This window comes from Scomber japonicus, chromosome 17 (assembly GCF_027409825.1).
Source record: "Scomber japonicus isolate fScoJap1 chromosome 17, fScoJap1.pri, whole genome shotgun sequence".
Taxonomy (NCBI): Eukaryota; Metazoa; Chordata; class Actinopteri; order Scombriformes; family Scombridae; genus Scomber; species Scomber japonicus.
In genome coordinates, this window is record NC_070594.1 from 25,407,362 (window position 1) to 25,431,581 (window position 24,220).

Sequence of the window (24,220 nt, forward strand, 5' to 3'; positions counted from 1 at the left end):
CTTTACCTCCCTTTGGTGCTTCTTACCACAACAGTGTGTATCTCATGTCTGTATATAAGCCAGCCTTCAGACGTCTGGAGCAGGAGGAGAGAACAGCGAAAGTCTGATCAGAGGACAACATCTCCCTCCAGGCATGCTTTGAGTGTACAGAGTGGAACTGCTTTTATGATGTGTATGATGATGTAAATGAACTCTCAGACAGTATTTCATCATACATCACATTCTGTGTGGACTTGATAACTCCCACCAAAAAAGTGATCACTTACCCCAATAATAAGCCCAGGGTGACCAAAGAATTTAAAGGTGTGATCAACAAGAAGAAAATGATTTTCTATTCAAGTGACCTCCTGGAGAAAAAAGTTAAGGAAGGCCAAAATAAAGTATAGGAATAAAATGTAAAGTCAGTATTGTAGTGGAGATCTTAGAGCTGCCTGGAGAGGAATAAAATCTATGGCATCTGTAAAATATTGGACTAGTGAGGATGGAGTGTTGGTTTTAAAGATAGTAGATCAATGCAATGGGTTGCTTGTTAGAACAACAATCACACAACAAGGAGGATCCAGTTCCAGTCCATTTTATTATCCAAGCTGGTTTGTATCTGGCAATAAGAACAAGGCAGGAAATCATAGGTCAAATGTATGCATAATAATAACTAACAATCAATCAAAGATATCTAAGAGAAGAAACATTACTCAAACAAAAGAAGTAGAAATAATCTTCCATTACATTTATCATAATTACTAAACAGATTAATCATATGGAAACAAAGGGACTCACATCAAATACATAGTTTAAACAATTGTGTAGGTATGGAGGTAGGTCAGCCAGCTCCTTTGTTCTCCAGAGAGGGAAAAGGGCTGACACAGGTGAGCTGGCTGCCTAAATAGACTCTGGGGGCGTAGCTGGAGTGAGATGAGGTGGACTCCGGGGGCAGACCTGGAGTGAGATGTAGTGGAAGGAGGTGGGGATTTTCTCAGGGGTTAAACAGTGAATTTTAATCCCCGAACACAACTCTCACTGGCATACCATTAGAAAAACTTGGACTTTTTGAACAAACTTTGTCATGTCTAACAGTGGAAAAATTGTCCTGTGTAACTCCCCCCGACACACCTAAATACATAAATGTGAAAATGATGTGTAGGTCATTCACCGCCAACAAACAGCAATATGTCAACATGTGTATCATTACACATATCTAGGTATTATGAACACTTTGTCTTTGAGCCCTGAAGAGTTAAAATAATTTCACCATTAATATTCACAGTGTATTTATGCAGCCACACATTCTCACAGAGATACAGTACTTCACTGTAAATTATTTCCTTTGCTAAAATGGAACTCGTCCTAACTGTTAGAGTGACTTTCATGGAAATGTTATACAATATGCAACTAATTAAGTCCAGGCCAGGTGCTGTCCTTAAAGGTTGGTTTTCATGTCTTGAAACAACAGTCAGGTGTCCATCACTGAACGCTGAAACATTCCTCCTGTTCATACTTGCTATTAGGAGATCCCTTCATTGTGTAGGCCTGTAGGCTGCATTAGTGGAGGCTTGTTGTTTCAGGTTGCCAGTGAGATAATGAAATATGACCCAGGAAGTCCAGTTTGAGTAATATCAGATACCAAAACACAAAGTGATTTCTAATATTATAATGATAATAATTTTACTGCTCAGGATCACAGTGACAATTATCTTAACTAGAACAATGCAGCATGTTTACTTGCCAAAAGACACACGCTCATAGATTAAAGCAGTGAGAAGAATGTATTTGTATATGAAGGTCCCAAACACATTGGCCCTGGAAATGCAGACTAAATCCATGTGAGATGTATCAATTGGAACTGCATGTGTGACTTGACGTGGAGCTGTCCATGCTCTTCTGAAGTTTGATTCCTCTTTCTGGTTTTGTCTGTTGTTTTCCACTGCTGAGCTGCCATTCATCATCGACCTTAAAAGTCAGAATGTTGTCTGAAATGAGATGTACATAACCAGGGGCCACATGTTGGTTACGGGAAAATGTCTGAAAGGGTTCATTGGAAAGTATGAGTACTTGTAGCTGCAGGTGTCTCCAATGATCTCTTCAGTCTCATTTGCTGCTGACTGTCCTCACGTTGCTCAGCTGACACAGTCTATGTGTGTAACAGAGTAGATTTATTGTTGGTAATTTATGGCAAAAAAAGGTGCAACACTCCCATCTGTTAGCGCAGTGGTTGGCGCGGGAACTGCATAGAGAAAAGAGGACTTCATAGTGATAAGATGTCCTCTTGCATGGTCTGGGATAATTAATGATTTTGTTAAATGTTTCAGATGTTCATATTTCATATTTTGCTGTGTAATGTATTCATTGAGATTTGTGCTAACTGTTTTGAGCACTTACTGTGATTTGTTAAGCCATAAAGCTACTTTTTGGAGACTTGTAATGATGCTAAACTAGCGTAAATGCTTACCCCCATTTCATGTGTTGTTCAGGTTATCCTGAGGCCGATGATCATTTTCACATGCCATTACTGTGCTGTATGCTGTGTTACAGGTAATATGTTGTGCATTTTGTTATGTTACTTTTCATGACGTTTTATTGTATATTTTGTCTGTGTGAGCTGCCACATTCATTCACCTAGCTCTGAATTTAGTGTATTTTTATACTTACCTCATGGTGACTGTGATTATCCTGAGGCCATTGCTGTGCTGTATGCTGTGTTGCAGGAGGCAACTGTGTGTAATAAACACTCCATAATCCACCTGGTCGTCGTCTGTGGTCTGTAGAAGCGACAGTAGTGTGGAGCTGTATTTCACTGATAGCTGTGACCCGTCACACATGGAAGGCGGTCGAACACAGATCAAACAGATTCACAATGACAAAATTGTAATGTTTTCATGGGGGCGGGCCTAATAACAGGATATGTGACATTACAACTAGTTTGGAAGCCAATGCTGATCCAATACACAACTTACACAGGTGTGATGTAGAAACTTGAAGCTTCCAGTGTACAAACACTGAGAATGAACTTTACAGTGAAGGAAACATTGTGTTAACAATTAAACTTTAGAAATAAAATATATTTGCATATTCATAGAATATAGGTAATCAGTCACACAGCTGAGAGTACAAGGCTGTGTGGGTATTTAATGCTTAATGGATGATTAATTCATGATCATTATCTCACACCTACATTTTCATATACCACCAAATTAGCTGGACTCTAGCTGTTCCTTTTAAAAAGATGCAGTATCTCTGAAAACAGGACAGTTTCTACTCACATCAAGACAAAGCAGAGGTGTACAACGAAACGCTGTTTGAGCAGTCCAATGCAGCATAAACCAGTTTGTGTGTGTGTGTGTGTGTGATCTCTGCAGTCTGTCCACAGCTCTGGGGAAAAAAGCTAATCCTCAGCCTGTTTGTGTGTGTGTGTGATAGGAGTTCTCAGTCTTCTGAGGGGAGGGTAGTGAAGAGGGGGTTTCCAGGGTGTGAGGGGTCCTGCAGGATCTTCTTGGCCTGAATGAGGAGACGGCTTGAGTGGATGTCGCTCAATTTTGGGAGGACAGAGCCGACAGTCTTCTCAGCTGTCTTTACAACCTGCTGCAGGTTGTCAGCAGCAGTGCAGCTGGAGTAGCACATAGTGTAACAGTAAGTGAGTAAGAGTAACTCTGTTGTGCAGCAGTAGAAGCTGACAGGTGGCAAAAGTCCTCACACTCTGTACTTAAGTAGAAGTTCAGATACTTGTGTAGAAAAAGACTGGTAAAAGTAGAAGTACTGATTCAACTCCTTTAGTCAAGTAAAAGTAAAAAAGTACAGGCTCTGAAATGTTCTTAAGTACAAAAGTAGAAATGAATTGTACCGTCAATTATACACAATTCTTCTTTTGATAACTCGACAAAATGAAAAAAGTTCTCGGCACACAGAACAGGGAAGTTTTCCTCTTTTGTTAAAAACATGCACAGTGAAAAAAGCAGCGTGGACATGTTGACTGGTCAGGAAAGCACAGGTGTAGATAATAATATTGCTGCACTCCATTTAGGTGATCCAGTTCCAGGCTGTCAATATTGTAAATTCTGGCCATCGTTAATGCTGTTAGTTCCACCTGTGCTTCTCCAGCTGTAAAGTCAATCCTCTGCTAATTGAAGTGCCAGTTGGTGTCTGAGTTGGAGTCTGCAGACTGACCACACAGTGATAACAGTCACACTACACTGTGCCAGCTTCACACAGCTGTTCCTGATCGGCACGACAGAGTCACACTCTGGTTATTACTGACACGCTAACATGCACACAGCTCTGTTTCACTGCATGATGTGAAATAACAAAACTCTGCTTCATCATCACATCACATCTAGACTCTATGTGGTAGGTTGGGATTGGAAAAGAGTTATTGAGCACTACTTATACATGTTTTGACTGTAATTTTATGGGTCCTCCTGAGTATTCTGGACTCAAAACTGGATTATCCAAACACTGTACTGTACTACAGAGGCTGTATCATTTCTTTTTGGTGGGTTTTACACATCGAGTAATGCTCAGTCTTTCACAGTGATACCCTACACCAACAATGTATTCAGTAACGTGGACAGAACTGTCAACATTACTATAATGTGTTGATTATTTTCTTAATTGATTGTTTGGTCTATAAAAGATAAGAAAATTGTGAAAAATGTCAATCACTGTCCTGACCAACAGTCCACAACCCAAATATATTTAGATTTCTGGCACAGAAAGAAAATAGGACATTTTCACATTTAAGAAGCTGGAACCAGAGAAATCAAAAACAAAAAAGTTGGCAACTAATGGATTAATCGACTACTGGTTGCACTCTGGTATAAACAGTCACATGTAGACATTTTCAGTTCCCTCATCTCTCCATTTAAACATCCTATCAAAACCACATCACAATGAAATGTGCAAATACAAAATGTATATTTAACTTTTCCAGAACTTCTTATATACAAAGGTACATATTTGCTGACTTATTACTGAAATCAAAAGCCAGATATACTACTTCATATTTTGGATGTTTGTGATGTGTTTGCTTGACTAGCTTCATCAGTTTTTCACTATGTTGTACTTCAAGTCTGTAGTAGTGCTGTTTTAATAAATCTTGCTCATCTGGATTTTGATAGGTATCATTTGTCTTTATCAGCTGCAAATGAGTCAGAAATTCTTCATTATGCAGCCATTAGTGATATTAGTTACACATATTTTTAAACGTCACTGCTGTTAGTTAGACCCGTTTGGTGAGGAAGATTGGAGGAAGCAGACTCAGAGTTGTTGAATGCCTAACCCTGGAAAGCATGGTGGGTACCGTAAGTTTTTATTGTATATAAATGAAATCAATAAAAATACAATTCACTTGACTTTAATTCTGCTAAATCAGCATATGCATGCAGAACATCAAACACTGAGTTCATAAACAAAAAATCAAAATGTAAGAACCGTGTAAAACATTTAAATGTTTCGTAAATATTTCAAGCATTTATTGATGAGCTGTCAGAAAAGATGTGATACCACTGCTACCCCAGCAGGTGGGAGTGTTTCCTCAGTGACAGTTTCTGCTGTTTGTACTTTAACAAAATGCTTTTCCTGAGTGCTATGTAAGATAAGATATTCCTTTATTAGTCCCACAATGGGGAAATGTATATACTGTTCACCTTGCACACCTTTCAACCCCCATTCTGAGAGACGTGGACCATACATGTTTTCGCCAGACATCCAGAGAGCATTACTATCCACTACTGACTTGCAAATACTTTAGTGTTTAGTGTCTGAACTTTCGGACATGAGTTCACTGGTAGGCAAAACATATAGTACTGGGCTTGCATGTCATTCTGGTTGTTATAACACTGGTAATTATTTAGTTTTATTAGTTTTCACTGGCTGAACTGAGCTGACTAGACGTTGCCTCAGCAATTGGGAGACACTGGAATCAGTGATGTTCATATACTGTGAATGTTTAAAAAAAATACAAAAATATACACATATTGTAATAGTTTGTCCTGCCCGGCCACATTGTGTGGTCTGTGCTTTTGCGAATATTAACAAGACAAACATCCCAACAGAACAGTGTTTTCTTTGGGAGTGTATCAGCTCACAGTCTGAGCCATGTTGTGGAGGAGTCTGTTTCCATTAGAGAGCTGCCCACAGTGAGGTGTACTGCACATGCTGACACACTAATACAGTTACATCCTGTAAATCACAATACAAGCTTAAAAACAGTGGAAAACGATACATTTGTAAGTCAAGCTTGCAGTGTTGTCAGATTTGACTAAAACGACAGCTTCAAAGATGGTTCCTTTCTTTGTCCATATTTACAAGAGTGTTCTGAGGATATTATATGACCAAAAGTATGTAAACATAACATTCATTCATCTGCAGCTCTAACAACTTCCACTCTTCTGATTTCAGTCCCCCAGATTTTGGCGGCAGGGAATTGCTCCCGTTCAACCACAAGAGCATGTGTGTAGTCAATTTTTATGGGCAATGAGAACACCGCAATGTTGAAACAGGAGATGCTCTTCCATAAATTGTTGACACAAAGTTGGAAACACAATGTCTAAAGTATTTCATTGTAGCATCTGGAGGGAGCACAGGACCAAAAATTCACAGAGGTTTGTGGACAGGCGCATGGCAGATTTGTAAAATGTTGTAATTTCAAGTGTTGTGTAGGAAAGAGTGGTACCTGAAATTGTTTTAAAATGTGTATAAGTATGAATTACTGTTTGAGCTATTGCAGAAAATAGATGATTTAACTGTTGAAAAAGGATGAAAGAGTCTCCTTTAATGAATCCATTTGGTCATATACATCTGTCACTGCAGCCCAGTCCTTGAGGTGTTTTACCTCCACATGGATGTAAGAACGCACAAGTGTTTGCAATACTGTAGCTGGGCCTTGTCATTTGTATAAACACACATACTAGTAGTATGCTTCATTTTAACATCTAAACAAGAAAAATGAATACTTTTATTCCATGCTCGAAGAACATAAAAGCTGAGGTTGATGTTCAACTCACTGACAAACACCAACAAGTAATTTAAAACCAAACGTGTACAAAAAATATATTAAAAAAAAGAGTAAAAATACTTACACACACTTTATACAAATGTTGACAATCTGGCAAAGATCCAGAAAAAATAGTCTAATCTCGACTTCCACTGGAAGCAAAGACTTATACCTTTGGAGTAGTCCTGAAATATACAGGAAACCTCCTGACATGTGGTGCTGCTGTTGTTCATCAGTCCATCCTGGTGCTGCCGACCACGTCTGTGTTCCTCAGAGAAGAGTCAAAGAAAACTGGCTTCACACTGTCCTCCTCCTCACTGATAAAAGACAGAGGGAAGCATTTTATTCAAAATCACTTTAATACAGTGAGATGTGTAACTGGCAAGCATGGATGAAGACTGATACTGTCTAGTACTGAAAACTAACTTTTTTTAGATGGTGCCAGATGATTCTACCTGGCCGTGATAAAAATCAACTTGTTTTAAGAGTTTTGCTGCTAAATGATGACTCTACGGAAATGTGCCTGGCTATTGAACAGTGAGGTCAAACCTGAGGCTGGATCCCTCCACGTCGTCAATGGTGTCAGGCAGAGGCTTATTGGCCGTCTCAGGCAGCAGCAGGGTGAGGGCAGAGCCAAGCAGGGGGCAAAGACCGCACAGAATCATAGGAGCATGTGGACTGATGCCCCTCAAGAGGTACATCATGGGAGCCAGGACACCCCCGGTCCGAGCACACATGGATCCTAGGCCGATTCCATTTTGTCTGCGAAATAGAGAGACGTGAGTCAAGGGTTGAAGGAAGACTATCATAGATTGGGGGCTTGGGGGGGTTAATTAATCACTTGTTTCAGTGTCCTTCTGTTTTAGCAGAAGACAACTAGATTAGGAGAGAGGATTAGGGCAATGATGATCAGCACTAGAGACAGTTGAAAATCAGCTGATATTCATTTTTTAATGCTGTTGTGAAACATAACATTAAATGTTGGGACCAGCATCTTTGGCATTCCTTTATACAACTTCATTGAATCTGCTGCGACTTTTGGCCACTAGGGGGCAACATAACAAGCTGTAAACATAACACTGATATATCATCAGCTTATTCAACTGTTATGGTGAACATGTTAGCAAACACTGTTAATTGAAAGTCCAATATTCATTCACCTAGCACATAATTATGATAATTTTATCACAGCATCACAACTATCTACTCTCTTTTAGCTGTTTTTACTCTCTATCAACACCTGAAGAAAATATCTGCTTCTTTAGCTGCTGAATGCTCATCTGTGTTCACCAGCTGCTCACTAACTTTGCCTGTCAATCAAAGCTTTTTCACTGACAACAGCTGACTGCTGCTGCTGGAAATTAGCTATATCAGCGGCCGTAAGACTGAACCAAAATAGTAAATCTGCAGGTGAAGCTGCAGAGTTAGATGATAATTCCCTGCAGGGATGTTGACATGAGTGACATGCTTGACATACAGCTATTCATTTGATACATTAATATAAAAATATTGATTATAGCATGCTCATTAATGCAGTTGCCTTCTAGAAATGTGTGTGTATATTTCATTCTGAGAACAAAAACATGAACATTGCTGCTCTAAAGTCTGATGTGCTAACATCTGGTTTGTATCTGCTGCTCTGGAAAATATACAACATATAAAATATCAGTCACAAAGAGGTACAATTCATAACATTTTCCCACTGCCTCAAATGGTTATTAGTTTATTAAGAAGACAGAGTGAATTTGAATGACTGGCACCACATGATGTACAGAGGGCTTTTTTGGCATTGTACCTCAATTGTGACTTAATCACAGATGGCTTCATTTCAAAATGGAAACTACCCAGAATCATAAAGCACTAAATCCTGTACAATTGTAAAAGCTTCATCAAATCTGGCTCAGAGGCTTTGTTGGAACTCACCTGATAACAGTGGGGAACACCTCAGCTGAGTAGACGTAAATTATAGACAGAGAGGCTGTGATGCCAAACTTCCCAATCATGGCCAGGACTGTTTTGATGACGGACAGTTCTAGAGGAGAGGTCAAAGAAGAGTCAGTGCACCGCTTCCACCACACACTGATAATAACACTGGAACAACAAGGAAGAGGAAGCTGTAGCCTGGTATTAGTGTCCCTGTTTGGTTTACAATAAGAGTCTACTTCATGTGGTGGAGGTACACACGCATCCGCACCTTTGGGGATGAAGATTGTCATCAGGCAGGCTGAGCCACCCACTGCCAGGAAAGCCAGCTGGGAGATTTTGCGTGAGCGGTTGAGGGTGAACAGGGTGATGGTGCGTGCAGGCATCTCCACCAGGCCAAAGATCATCTGCGTCAGATAGATGTTCATTCCAAAGTCGGAGATGTTGAGTGACAGGCCGTAGTACACGAGCACATTGACAAACCTGAGACAAATGGGAAAGTTAAACGTCTTATTCACATTTCATCTTATATGACCGTAGATATTTTAATATATAACCAATATGTTCCTGTGCTTTATATCCAAAAAAGCTTGTCTTAGGGCTACAATAGGGAGGATTATATGTGATTATAGTGTCATACAAATGATTATGGCATAGGTTTGGTTTAAAGAATGAAAAAATGGTTAAACAAATTTTTGCAAAAATTCAACAATTCCACTGATCTGTGCAATTATTTCATTTTTTTGGAGAACAGCTGTTCTGGTTGCTTTCTGTTTTCCTCTGGTTGTGTGAAACTGAGGTGTGAATACTTTTTCTTTAAGGAAAACTGTTTTGTGTTGTTAATGTTTCCATAAAGCTCAGAGTGAATGTTTATGACTACACTGCTGCAAATCAACTTCTACAGTTGCCATGGCAGGAAAACTATGTTTTTATGTAGACTACAGCCTTAAGAATGAATCAAGAACCTTCCTTAAAAAAAAGCTACACTTACACGTGTGAGCTTGCAGAGAAGCGTGTGCATATAGAAAGACACATTCAGGGATTAAAGATGTATCTAAATATCTGTCTCAATATTAATTAGCTTAAATCATCTGGCAAGTTTTCTCCAACTGAACTGCCTTAACTAGCTCCAACATCGGTGCATGAATTCAGTTTGTGCCCTACTTTGGTTTACAGTCATTGGCATTTGATGGAAATTTTACATTTGCAAACATTAGCAAATGATAGTCTGCTAATGGTAGCATACTTAATCCTGCAACAACTGATATTTTTGGCCACTCGTCAAACAAAAACAAGTTGTTAACACTAAATTGACACCTTTTAAGTTGAACTTGAATGTAAGTCCAATATTCACTCTGGTTTGGCTGTTTTTGCTTTACCACCTCCTGAGGGAAATATCTGGCTCTTTAGCTGCTAAATGCTCCACTATGTTCAGCAGCTAGTCTACAGCTAACTGTGTCTGTTTGCTGTTAGCAGAGCAGCTAGTGTACAGTGGATTTTTACATATTTTTCTTTGAGAACAGCTGCTGGGTGAACTGCAGAGTCACTGATAATTCTATGTAGGTTCATCACTACGAGTCTCTCACATTACATTACCATAAAAATAAATATAACACATGGTGAATGTGGGAATGATTATCTGCTAAACCTGCTCATTTTGACCATGTTAGCATCTTTACATGTATTATACTTTGACCGCTATGGATTTAAAAATCAAACCTTGGACTTAAAAGTTAAACCATCTTACAGTTTGATTTTAATAATTAAACTAAACAAGCCACCAGTATCACACCAGCTAACACACTCAGTAGATACGGTATTGTGTCTATAAAAGTATTCACCTCTCTTAGGATTATTTTAGTATTTTACAACACTGAATCAGCAGGTTTAATTACTGATGAGAAAGCATCAGTAATTAAACCTGATGACTCTCTTTTATAAGCACTTTTTTTTATCTTGAACTTGTAGCACCTAAGGATTGCTTTCAATTCTGTTGTATGTACAATGACAATAAAGACTATTCTATTCTATCTGAGTTGTTCGGCTGACATCTTTTAAATCTAATCGGCATCATCATCACTGCCTGCATCTCAGATAAAAACAACCCTCACAATACTTTTACTCTCATTCACAAATGAAAGCTTTATATGTCACCTGTCTCTAGAAACAGCATAAATCTTATCAGCATATCTACCGCACATCTATTTCATTAACCAGCACCAGCAGGAAACCTGCTCATTGCACTGAACACCTGACAAAAGTTGGCTAAATGTACAAAATGTACAAAAGAGATGTTTGAAATTAACTTAATTTGAATTTATTGCCAAAATATTTTGTTTTCTTTGGTCAGATCATTCACATATCTTTTCAGTGTGGCCAATATCCTGTATCAGCTGCTTGACCTAAATCTATCTTACCTGCAGTCTGAATGCAGTCTTACCCATTTCTCTGCAAAGCAATAAGGGCAGTGATCAGGTAATATTTGGATTCACTAACCAGGAGGACTATGTTAGATTTAAATGGGTAATGTCTGATATGACCTCAAACATATGTTGCAATCATTAATTATAGGTTGTTTATTATTTTGCAATTATGTTATTATAGTGATTAATGTGACAAAAAGATAAAGTAACCTGAGACCCAGATTCTTCTGTGGTCTCTGAGCACCAGCGCAGCAGGGTGTCATTACAAAATGTTTAAAAGGTCAACAATCAACAATATCAAACTATGTCTTTGCACAAAATGCTGAGTTTATTGGTGGGGTTTTAATGGCAGCAGCTGCTATGCTACTGCAATGGTTGTTTTTAATCCAACACTCTGGTCAAGATTTTTCTGTTTGTGGTCCGACAAATGAGCAAGAACAAAATCATTTAGTATAAAACCTGTAGATAATGTGTCAATCAAAAGATTCTTTAAAGATTCTGAAGTCATGTGACTACACAATGACATCACCTGCACTGTGGGAAATTTCTCTTCCTGTCTTAACAGCCACAGATCACCCTGACTGTGTCTGCACAGGTTTACGTCTTCATCTTTCAGCAGCCCAGTTTTCATTATCTACACTAAACCACAAGGCTGATTTTCCTACTTATAGCTGTGAAGAATATTTTTGGTGGTCCAGTAAATCATAAATTGATGTAAATAGAGAGGGAATGCTCTGCTAATACTCACCACAGATAAAACACAATCAGAGACTGCTTCCTCATGTTTGGGGTTCGAATGAGGTCTATGAATGAGTGTTTTCTCTTCACTTTGGTCTTCTCTTCAATTTTATAGACCTGGTGAAACAGTGAGTGAGACAGTGAGGAAGAGACTTTGGAGTCAAGGCTGTAAAGGGAACAAAACACAGCACTGTTTAAGTAGTTTGCATGTTTAAATGATAGCAAGTGATCGAAACATTTATGCAAAGTAATAAAGGTTGCTTCAGCAGAGCCGTGCTGGTGGAGTCTCTCTGTCACACTCACTGCACCTGCTCCACAACAGCAGGAACTATTCAGAATGGTATAATGATAATCTATGTAATCTTCAACAAATCCTAATTTTGATATATGATTTAAAAAACTGAGTCATTTTGTCAGATAAAAATGCTAAACATGTTCCTGTAAATTTGTTGCGTCTCTACCTCACACATCTCCACATCTTTGGTGAGGGGCTTCCCATTCATCTCTGCCGCTTTCCGGATCAGTTCCCACGCTTCCTCCTTCCTGTCATTGGCCATCAGCCAGCGTGCTGACTTTGGCAACACCCTGAAAACGTGAAGACAAATTGCTCAGGTGACCTACATACTAACATCTGTACTTGACTCCTGTGCTGCAGGATGAGACTAAGACAGGACAGGTGTAACAAATGATATTTGCAAATAGTGAAACATTCGTAGAATGCAGCCATTATGCATGCTATGAGTTATGTCTGACAAGGAAAAATGACTATTGATCTGTAGCAAGATGCAAATGGATATATTCTTCAAAGTGGCCAAAAGTAGGTCAGTGCTGTACTTCTGCATTAAAGTATGAAAGGAATTTGGCACCAATTATGCGTGACATTGAAAATCCACTACAGATTTGTTTTCAATCATAGGGAGTGAAAACGGATCTCCTTCATCATAAAGTCACGCAGTCTGTTTTTGAATTTTTACAATGCTGGTGAAGTTATTTGAGAAACTCTGAATGTACACCGTGCTGCCTACTCACCAGATGTAGAAGATGAAGAGGAAACCAGGGGCTGAGATAGCTAGCTGCAGTTTACGCCAGTCTCTTATGAGGTACGCCACACCGGCCAGCATAATGTAGCCAAAGCCAAAGAAGTAGTCTGTGATGATACCAGCCAGCATCCGCTGCTTAGACCCTGTCCACTCTGTGCCTGAATGACAGGACAGGAACACATGAATTACACAGCATAATATTAGCAGTAATAGTTAACATAAAGAAGACTCCTTTAACTTTTCTTTATAATAGTATGTATACATTTTTAAAGGATCAGTTAAACCAATTTAGAGAACATTCTCCACTCATCCCTCTTGGTATTTAGCCATTCACATATGCCAATTTATTTACTATACAATGCAGGTGGATAGAGTTTCCTTCTTTATGTAAACTGTATTTGATTATCCTTAATATCTGAGAATTGTTTACATATAAGATATGTATATTTGATATGTATTGAGACTAGAGTAAATATGTAATAGGTGGACATCTCAAAATCTTGTCACATAAAACTGAAACTAATTTTATTTTTCTTTATTTGGATTAATTGACCCATTAAATCAAAAATTGGCAGTAACATTAGGCTGGTCCTCTCAGTGCACAACAGCAATATTGCACCGATCAAGTTAAATGATGTGTGATATTAAAAATGGTAATCATGATTAATAAATTATATCATTATGAAACCCAACATTATAATTTAAAATCTGTAATAAAATTATTCCTTTGTTTTCAGATGAGATATTTCTTTATTCTTTATTAATATTTCATATTGTTTCCAATTGTGTTCCATCATTGATCTGAAATGAACCCTTAGTCTAGAACCCATTAACTCTTTGATAGAGCACTGACCCAGAACAAAGGCGTTCATGATGACACCAGAGATGGATGTTCCGACCATGAAGCGGAGCGCTATGTAGATGTAGAAATTGGGGGCGAAAGCGGTCCCGACCCCAAAGACTGTCTGGATAGTCAGACTAATAAGGATGATGATCCTGCGACCGTACCTGAAACAACAACAATCTGTTTACTTCAAATGCTTGTGATGTTGTAAATTACTTATTAAAACTCTTCCAGTTCTATTGCTATTTGGGAAAAGGCAAGACTGAGATATAAAACTTTTACGAAGGCAAAATTTGAATTGTAAAGATAACCTTTATTTGCTGTGACACATGGTACATTGAACAGTTCTGGAGTATAACTAAAGAGGACAAACCTACAAAGGAAGGGGTTATGTCATCCTTCCAACAGTGGTGTGAGGACGGATTGGTCTTATCACACTTACTTATCAGCTAAGCTCCCAAACATGACAGCTCCGACAAGCAGGCCAAACATGTAGATAGAAGAGCCCAAGTTGTTCAGGCTTGCATTCTCACAAACCAGGTCCCACTGAAAGCAACAGAAACAAGAACGTTAGGAGAAAATATGTGATTGCAAGACTTCTAGGCTGTCCTGCATTCTGCTTTCTATCTAAAAATAGTTGGACAAAGATCGTTAGACCCGAGAATACCTGTCCAAGTGAGATCATTTCACAACTACTGGCTAGATCACTGTGAATTTTGGCATTTATATTTATAGTCCCCAGAGGATGACTGCTAATGAAATTCAAAATGTAATGAAATTTTCTTTAGTGCCAGTTCAAGCCCAAATTCCACCTCGAGATGCGTTTGATCCAGGACAAGACATCTCAAAAACACTCGTCCTGATGTTCATGAACTTTTCTGTTGACTGTCATGGTCCCAGGAGTCTGCTCTGCTATTGAGCCTCTCATATTATGACGGTTATCATTTTTACATGAATTACTTCAAAAGTTGGCTTGTGAGTCTAAATCAAAGTAAACACAGGTTGACCTATCTGTCTGTAGCAACTATCACAGCCCCAGGGGCAACTTGACGGCTACCTGGACTTCCTGCATATTCATCTGTGCATTCCGGTTTGTTTACATGTATGAGGTTGAATTTCACCATGGTTAGACTGTAAGGAAACTTAACAAAAACTAAGTACAATGATGGATTATCCTGTGGACTATTATGAGGATGATCGGGAGTTATTTTACATTGAATGGCACAAATAAAATGTATTTATTTGAGCTAGAGTACACAGAGAGAAGCTAAAACAACTGAAAGATGAAAAATGAAGGATGGAAGCAGAAGGGCAACAAGACTAGTAACTGTTATCCCAGAGAAACTGCTGCTGTTACTGCAGTCACTGCTCTCATTAAGAGTTAAGAGCAACATTTTTTCTTCAGTTGCACCTGTTGCAGCTGTTGCCGCCAGACTCTGAAAAGTTAGAAGTGTGCATGTCTGAGAATAATCCCATCTGTGTAGCTACTACACATGGCTTTACAGCATATATCAATATTGTCGTTTCACCTCCATAGAAACAGCTGGATGAAAAAAGTGAGGTTGGATGGATCAAACATTCAGCTCCACACGCTAAAAAAAATAGTATTTTAACACATGACTGTGTGAGGAACTGCAGTATGTGAGTCTCTATCATCCGGTACACAATGTGTTTCTTGTCATTTTATCCTTGCAATTTGGGAACCTGCAGGCATCAACCGTTTTATTCATCTACTAAATTAATATCACAAAAAGACACTGAGCTATCCACAGCCTCACATGTAAACAAACCAACATGTAAGTTTTCCACCTCAATGCAGTTCGCCATAATAATGCTACAGACAGTAGGAAGCGGATGGAGGTTGCCCCAATAACTGTCATTATATGCAAGGCCTTGTTCGCCTAAACCACAGTCTGAATCTCCAGAATCTCATAACCCTGACACATAAAACCACAACTACCATATTTATACGAAATGCATCGGTTTCAAATGAACCATAATTTTCCTTTAACCTCCATAATTGGTAAAGTTACAGAGATAAAAATAATGATCAATTATGCTTTGTGGTGTACAGCCTTTACTTCTGCTAGGCCTTTGGACTGTTAGTATTTTTTTTTTTTAAATAAAAGGCACATGTCATGGCTCCAAATCTTGCCCTCGAGGTTTAGGGTTGTGCTGGAGATCCATCTTCAGTACGACTATAGGCCTTTCATGTTATGCACTGCAGGAATGTTATAGAGCCCCAATAATCTTCCCATAAAGTTCCACAATAATGAACTGGCCAGTTTGAATTGTTTGTAAGTGCAGATCTTCTACCTGCTTCCCAGTTTCAGTGGTCACTGCAGCTGAACCTTCACGTGTCACATGTGCCATTGCTTTGTCTAATCACATCATCTCAGTCATGTAACTGCCCTTGCTGCCCTTATGTTCATGTGTTACTAAACCTGGCAGGCTGGCAAGGGGTGTGGGGAGGCCTACAGGATGCCTGCACCCCAGGAGTCCATCCCTATCCTAACCCTGTTCAACCCCGTCTCAGATATCACCAGATTCCACTGTAATACAACTGCAAAGCCCCTCCAAATTCCTTAGCTGCATGGAGTCCTCATGTTAAATACATCAGGGGAAAATGCACATATTCACTATATTCAAAGTCTGAATTGAGAGTCTGTAAGTGAGCCTGTTAGTTCACTTACCTCGGTTACTATGGTGCTTTGGAAGCTCTCTGTGCTGTACTCCCAGCCCCCCTGGCAGCTCCCAGAAGGGTGCCCATCGCCAGTGGCTACAGCATGGCTGTGGTTCAAGGAGGTTGTGCAGGACAGCTCACGCCAGCGGTTGGGGTCAGACAGAAGGCTGAAGTTGAAGTTTGAGGAAGCAGTGTCTGCTGAGGGCCTTGTGGAGTGGCATAAATGAGGAGGAACAGCCCCAGTGAACACAGAGACTAGCATGTGGAATGCCAGAAAGATCTGAGGTAAACAGATCCATATATACAAGATCTTCTGGAACTTCCCAAAGCCTCCGATAAGACTGAGAATTTCGTCAAAATTCATTTCTCTGGCTCTTTGAGGAGAAACCCTAAAAAAATGTGCTGCTCTGTAAGGTATCAGGTCTAATTCAGACGGTCCAACAGTACTGCCAAAGATGCTCAAGCCGATGAAGGCAAATGTCTGAGATAAAAGACTGAAATGAGTGTCTGTGCAAGGCTGATGATTAACAGGTAGAGAAGGCGTCCTCATTCACATGCAGTCACACCTGTGTTGTGCACCAGTCTGAGCAACCTGTGGCTATCTGTAGTGAACTGTGGAGCTCTGTGAGGGTGATTTAACCTCACTATGATGGGAGTGAACTAAAGCAGGGAGGGAGGCGTTTGCTGCTCTCAGTGGGAGGAGCTGATGTTTGATGATGGCTGAGTCGTTGCTTTTGTCTCTCTCCCCTCCTCCTCTCCCTAAAAACTTTCATAACAGGCATTTATCTTAAGTAACTCTTTTTGACATTTTTCCAAGAGTTTGTGGCGATCTCGTTTGAGAATAACAGGCCTCACTCAATGAAATTTTATGGACTGCAGTAAAAAAAGGGCGTGCCAAAAATCCCTTCACACTGACCTAAACTTCCCATGTTTACAGAGTTTTAGAGGAAATGCTAAAGGTATAGTATGGCCTTTGTCATTTTCCTTGTATTTCAGCTGTCAGCTTGTTCAGTTGTTCTCAGTGGGACATTAATACCGGCTAAAAGACGTGCACATTCCAACTTGTATTCACTAATTCATCGACCATGAGATGCCCTGTGGAGGGGGGAGCGTCTAAGCTTTAAACACAAAGGAGGCAGATAAATACAGCACAGAGGGATTTAAGGCTGTACTGGGTACTCCACACTCACTCCCATCATTATTAACTCTCTGCCTTATCAACTCATTTTCTTGGCAAGTGCTGCTGTCGCATACTTAGAAGATGGGAGCGATTCTTTCTCCAGGTGAGCATGGCACTACAACGTGGCTTCAAAAGGACATCACTATTAAAACCATTCACAAAACTGGAACGGAGCTCCTGGGGGTAACCTGAGAGGACTCTTTTTGCATTCTTTGATGAGGTGTGGGGCTCCAGTTTTGTTCAAGTCTTACACTATGGAAGGTCAATATAACAATACAGCAGATCCTATTCAAGGGCTTATTCAGGAATGAGTTTCCCCTCAGGAATACGTTGAATAGAGACAAAACGTAGAATATATTAGACATAGACCCTAATTGAAATATATTACAATGTTTAATTGATGAGTGTGATGATGAATTGATTTAATTACAAGTATTAAATATGTATCAAAGCGTGATATATATTATTTCTCTGTGTTACACAACTGGGTGACATGCTCCTTCATTATGAACAAACACCATGTAGTTTATTTTGACTTAATCCCACAATATGCATGTGCCAGCTGCCAGAAATACTCCTCATAATATGCACTAGTCCTTCCTGTTTGAATAACATTTGCTAAAAACTACAGTGGCCAGCACCACAGTATCCTGACAGTTAAAGCACATACCACATTAACATCAACAACCTTAGAAAAACTGCAGCCATGGGCCATTGTTGCATGTCATTCCCCATCTCTCCCCATAGTTCCTGTCTCTAGACAGTAGTGTGAAGTGTAAATGAAGACAAATCTCCCAATGAAAAAACATCTTTAACAAAAGCATAAGAAAACCGTCTCCAGTTGTGGCATGCTTTAAGCCTTTTTAGAAATGCAAACTATACATTTACATTTTTAAGGAGTCCTCATCTTGAGATCAGCGGTGGTGATGATGCAATACTGTCACAGGACTTGTTTTGCAGCTCAGTTTTCCATTTAATTCTACTGACTTTAGCAGATTTGTAGGTTGGAGTCCACATTTGTTCACTGTTCATGTTACTTTAGTGTTTCATCACTATTTCTAGTACATTATCACATTATCACACTATCAGCCTACAAACAGTAGCATCACATCCTTATTTGGGCCAAGTGTGAAGAAATGTCAGTGAATGGAAACATGAGACCGTACCTGCTTTCAACTTTTGTCTTAATCTCTGCCGAAAGACTTATTGATCAGCAATATATACATCAATACACATTCATTCTGTCTGAATTCTGTTGGTGGTATGTGAGATGAATGCAAAGGCGAATTGCTAGCAGTCCTTTATAATGTAGCTTAGTTTTATTTATGAAAGCATATTTTCCAGCCAAGCCCATGTATGTATGTATGTATGTATGTATGTATGTATGTATGTATGTATGTGCTGTTTTTCCCCCCTGAAAGTGAAACTATGTTGCCTTTGTCCAGACCTTTGAATGTGCCCAGTCCACCATGTCCAGTTGACTGATTCTACCTGACATCAGGGAAGAAACCACGTCTAAAAAATGTCCAGAAACAAGAGGGGAAAGTCCAGATTAATATTAAGCTTATCAGCAGTGATTAGGTAACACAATGATCAATCTAAAAGTTAAAAACATGTGATCATTGCTGTAGTCAGGATATCAGAAATATTTAGGTCATTAGTCCAAGATCCTCCAAGCTCACAACACATGAAGAACATTTAAGGGTTAGGGTCATTTATCTGTTTAGTTGATGTAAAAGTTATTTACACACATTAAGATGCTGTTTCATGTCAAATCCTCAACAGGCCATGCTTTGCATCTGTTTCTGTCTGACCCACTGCACACCCTGTTACTGACTTCCAGGCTATTGTTGCTCTCTTTGTTAACACAAAATAGAGAAAACTAGCCAGCAGTGCTGAACCAATAATCCAAACACCAAACCACCTGAGATGCAATGTGTGGACACATTCTAAATTGGACAATGGAGATTGCAAGTTATAAGACCTCCCTTGGGGCAGTTGGTAGTGTGTTCCACATTTGAGAGCTTTTTATGGAAAAAGCTTTTTATGGAAAAAGCTCTCAAATCTGGAACACACTACCAACCAAGATAAACTGATGAAAGATATTAAGGTCTGTAACAAAACTGTGAAGCATTTCTAATTAATTATTCTATAATGTACTATAAAGACTATGGGTCTGATTTACTAAGATCCCAAATAAAGGGTACTAAATTGCGTGCACGGTGCAATAGATAGCGTGATTCGCTTGCGTGCGTTTTGTGGGTGATCTACTAAGAATAACTGTGTAAATGAAAACAGGTGCACCAGGATGGAGACAGCAGTATGTAAATGAGTGTTTTGTGTCTTCATGGAGAGTTTGGACGAGCAGAAAGCTGTAAGCTCAAAATGAAATGTGATCAGGTTCTAGTGGAAAAAACGACATATGGGAGATTATTTGTGACGAAGTGAATGCTGTTAGTAAAACCACAAATATTCCACTCCAAAACTATAACACAGGTGGAAAAACTCCATCCTGTGTGTATTCTGTCATTGTGCCTCTGTCTCCTCCTCTCCATAGTGTCAAAAGTCATCTGAGTGCAGTGCACAGCCGGTTAATAACTGCCCTTCAAAGGTATTATTTATAGACGCAGTTAGCATCAGTGAAATTACCTTCAGGTTTGGTAAATCACAATGCGCGTGCTAAATAACATATTTGCATTTTCTCCTCCCTGTATTTTGCACACTGGGGTTGAAACGCCCCATATTACATATTCATTATGGCAAACATACTAAATGGACAGTGTGTATTATCTTGCACAGTTGAAAGACTCAAACCTCAGTGCGCTGTGTTAGTAGATCAGCTTACACATTTTTTGCGGGTGATGTCAAGTTTGCACACGCAAACCTTTAGTAAATCAGACCCCATGTGTTGTAATCATATATAAGATTTTTTCTTTCCCTTTTTATCATTACTGTGTTTTTTTTTTAAAGATTTATTTTGGGTTTTTTTGGCTTTAATTAGACAGTAACTGGCAGAGAGAGCGGGGAATGACCTGCAGCATAGATCCCTTGCCAGATTCGAACCAAGGACGCTGTGATTATATGTTATGTGCACTAACACACTCGACCACCAGGACGCTCCATTGTTATTGGTTTTGTATGTAATATTGATAAATGTCTTTTAAAAGCCTAACTAGGGACAGGAGATGGGAACCAGCAATAGATATAATCTCTATATGCAGAACATCAGTTACTGCAGCTTGTGTAACAAACTATAGTTTTACTATGTTCATTTGTATTGTCCCGAACAAATAAACTAAATACAAGAAAATAAAGATGTAAAAATTATGGATAAAGGTTTGTTGACTTTGTAAAAAGCGCCTGCCTTACAGTTTCATTATCTTATGAAGCTGTGGAAGCACCACAGATGACACGAGCAGTTTTCATTATAAAATGTGGTTTAGGTCATATGGGTTCTGGATTTTGGATTTAGCCACAGTTTCTTTCAACTGAGTTTTACAACTCTACTGCCAGACTGACATCCTGGTATAGGAAGTATACAAACAAAGCTGGAATGCTGGGGCACTTAATGAGGACCACAACACACCAAGCAGGACACAGCGTGTTAGATCAAATGAAAGAGCACAACTATGGTCTTTAAAAGGTGAGATAAGGACCTGGAGTTGAGAAGCTCGCCCTCAAGCACAGGAGGAGACAATTAGTCCTCTGCCTAGCGTCTCCAACTTCATACATAAAACCATCACTGCACGAATACACTTTCATGATCCCACACACCAGACCGGTTAGGGAAATATACCCGTTTTCCTGGAAGTATTTACATTCTTGTATTGGCTGGTGACAGCTGCAGACCTGCTATCTGCAAATCAATTCAACTGATTACAAAGACTAACAACTAACTACAAATGTGTATTAGCATTGTTACACATAAGACACAGCAGAGTGCATTCTTCAAATTCTCAGAGGGAGGTCACGTTGCCTACTTACAATGTTGTGTCTGGTCAGTAGCTCGCCCACCTGAAAGTCTGCTGTGTGACATTTCTGAGGACAAGGATGAATAAATAACACACTGTATTTTGGGGTTAGTTTGGATTACATTCTCAATCCAGACCACCTGTAATTATTTGTATCTACCACTTTGCACAAAGACGATTGATGAGTGAATTGATGGTTTTGTACACACTGTACATACATGGAAATAATTAACTTTAAACCATATATACGTATAGAAAACTAGATTAGAATGTTCCACCATGCAAAAACAGTGCTATGGTCCTTTATGTTACTGAATGTGAGTGTCTGTGTGTGTGTGTTTGTTTGAGTTCCTATCTTACAGTGATGGGGCAATGACAGGAAGCTGGAAATTGCCTGAGAGGGAAGTTTTAAAGGAACTTTCAATAAAAGTTTTCTTTTTACAGGCAATATGGTGTAATTCTATATAATTATGGTATAATCCTAAAGTCTTTCCAACAAATAGATCCACTGATCCACTTCTTCTTCTTACTGCATGCAGCATATTATGTTTATCATCATGCTCAGTCTGGGAAGCATTTTGGTTTACTACAGTGGGAAGAAACTTTGAAAAGGTAGATAGCTACATCATGGTATAGACCAAATGGGACAGATGGTAAACGTGGTCCCATTTCATTAGTTAAAAAGGTGCAGTAGCATTACAGCCAGAAAGATTGAGAATTTTTAAAATCAGATTTACAATGATAGTAAAATATGAAATGTTTGATTTTTACAGGCCTAGATCAAACAAACAAGGACAACCTTGAGGTAAGACTGAGGTAAGCTGCTGTATGCTGGTTTGGTTGTGATGTGGAGGGTCACTGGTGCTCCTATCATGGCTCTGTGAGTCTACTAATCTTCTTCTAACACGTTTGATGTCTTATATACCCTATAGATTCTAAACTCTTACACTTATCAGTATTATCTTCCAAACATCATACACTTTAACACTGAGAACTGGCTGAAGGTCTTCTTGGGCAGTATCTCTCCTCCAGGATTTTGATAATAGACTCAAATGGACCCTGGTATTTTATAAAGGCCCTACTTAGAAAAATAGTATATCACAATATATTTTTTACCAAATAACTCAATATCAACATCATAACACTATTGTAGGGATGACTACTGGTGCTTTCACAAAATGTTTACACAATGAGATTTTTGATAAATAATCATCAATAATGTGGATATAATGACAAAGCGGGTAAAGGCAACTACAACAATCTTGTAAGTTCAGAAAATGACATCATTATACTAGAATGCAGCCTTTAAAAGTTTGATATCCAAATTCTGAGACGATATGCAGTTTCATATCACGATAGATTGTATTGACATGGATTTTAGTTTTGTGCTGCTCAATTGAGAATAGCTGCAGCCCAAATTTCCTCTCTCCTCCTCTACCAAGATTTCAAGTGTTGTTGATTAGTCGTGTGTCCCATTTTTGAGACCACTTCTCTCCTTCCCTCTGCTACCAGATAGCTAAGAGTGAAACTCCACTGACTGCATTTCATAAAGCTGCTTTGTTTGAAGATGTCTTTAGCACACATTGGATGCACCGTATAAACAGTAGTAGTTATTAAACGCTCAGAAGCCAAGCGAGGGAGTGAATGTGATCAAATTGCTGCTTTTCTGGAGATGCTGCTGTGGTATGTGGTTTTACATAGAAAACAACAGGCACAGGTGTTTTAACGTGTTTTGACGCATCACACACTGTTGGCTGAAAAATGTAACAAGCCCTCAAAGCACTTTGTTGCCATTCCATGAACTCCAGAGTAACACAGGAGCATTTTCCAATCTGGCACTGAAATCATTTGTCTGTGCCTTCCAAAATCTTTCCAAATCACTGCTGAAATAATAAATATGTTTCGTTTCGTTACATTAGGGTAGATACAGGCTTACTTATGCCTATATCTAACTGGTTACTAGGTCATGGATGTTATACACTGCATGTTTGGTTAGGTTTAGGCAAACATCATGGTTTGGGTCAAAATTGCGGCAACGTTACGGGACCTTTGTTGTCATGGTTACAATAATAACATCATAGTTTCTGTTTGACGGTAACCGTGGTCATAGTTTGTAAAAAAAAAACCAAAACAACAATGCTGATTTGTGGTTGGAAACAGGAAACAAACATAAATGTTTTGTTGACCCTTCATCCAATTCTGACCTCCTCCCTGTGTGGACTTTGTTAATCTATAATAAAATCAGCTGACATCCTTTACTCCCATCATAATTACTAGGGCAGCTAGAGGGCGCCACTTTAACGTGAAGGTTTGTTTTTTGGGGGAGCTTACATAAACGATTGATCTTTTTCGGGGGAGGACAGTTTTGTAAAATGTCCAACTCAACTTATGAAATGTTAATGAACACTGGTGAGCACTGTCATATTTGTTTGT

General features: G+C 39.1%; 1 protein-coding gene across 1 annotated transcript; it reads right to left on the reverse strand.

Annotated features, from left to right (window-relative positions):
* Window positions 1-3,420: 3,420 nt before the first annotated feature.
* On the reverse strand, window positions 3,421-17,000 carry si:dkey-119m7.4 (uncharacterized protein LOC560629 homolog). The gene is made up of 10 exons (XM_053336740.1): window positions 16,647-17,000; window positions 14,396-14,499; window positions 13,963-14,117; window positions 13,099-13,267; window positions 12,531-12,654; window positions 12,080-12,186; window positions 9,180-9,391; window positions 8,909-9,017; window positions 7,535-7,747; window positions 3,421-3,601 (listed from the first exon to the last, which is right to left on the reverse strand). The coding sequence occupies exons 1-10, from the start codon at window positions 16,998-17,000 to the stop codon at window positions 3,421-3,423; spliced, it is 1,728 nt and encodes a 575-aa protein (XP_053192715.1).
* Between the last annotated feature and the right edge of the window lie 7,220 nt (window positions 17,001-24,220).

What these genes read in the sequence shown, in the direction of transcription:
- si:dkey-119m7.4 (XM_053336740.1), bottom strand. Translation starts at nt 17,000, where the DNA reads ATGAATTTTGACGAAATTCTCAGTCTTATCGGAGGCTTTGGGAAGTTC. An exon ending in CTCTTCATCTTCTACATCTG is followed by an intron (nt 12,655 to 13,098) that starts GTGAGTAGGCAG and finishes TCACGTTTTCAG; the next exon opens with GGTGTTGCCAAAGTCAGCAC. An exon ending in GTGTTCCCCACTGTTATCAG is followed by an intron (nt 7,748 to 8,908) that starts GTGAGTTCCAAC and finishes TCTATTTCGCAG; the next exon opens with ACAAAATGGAATCGGCCTAG.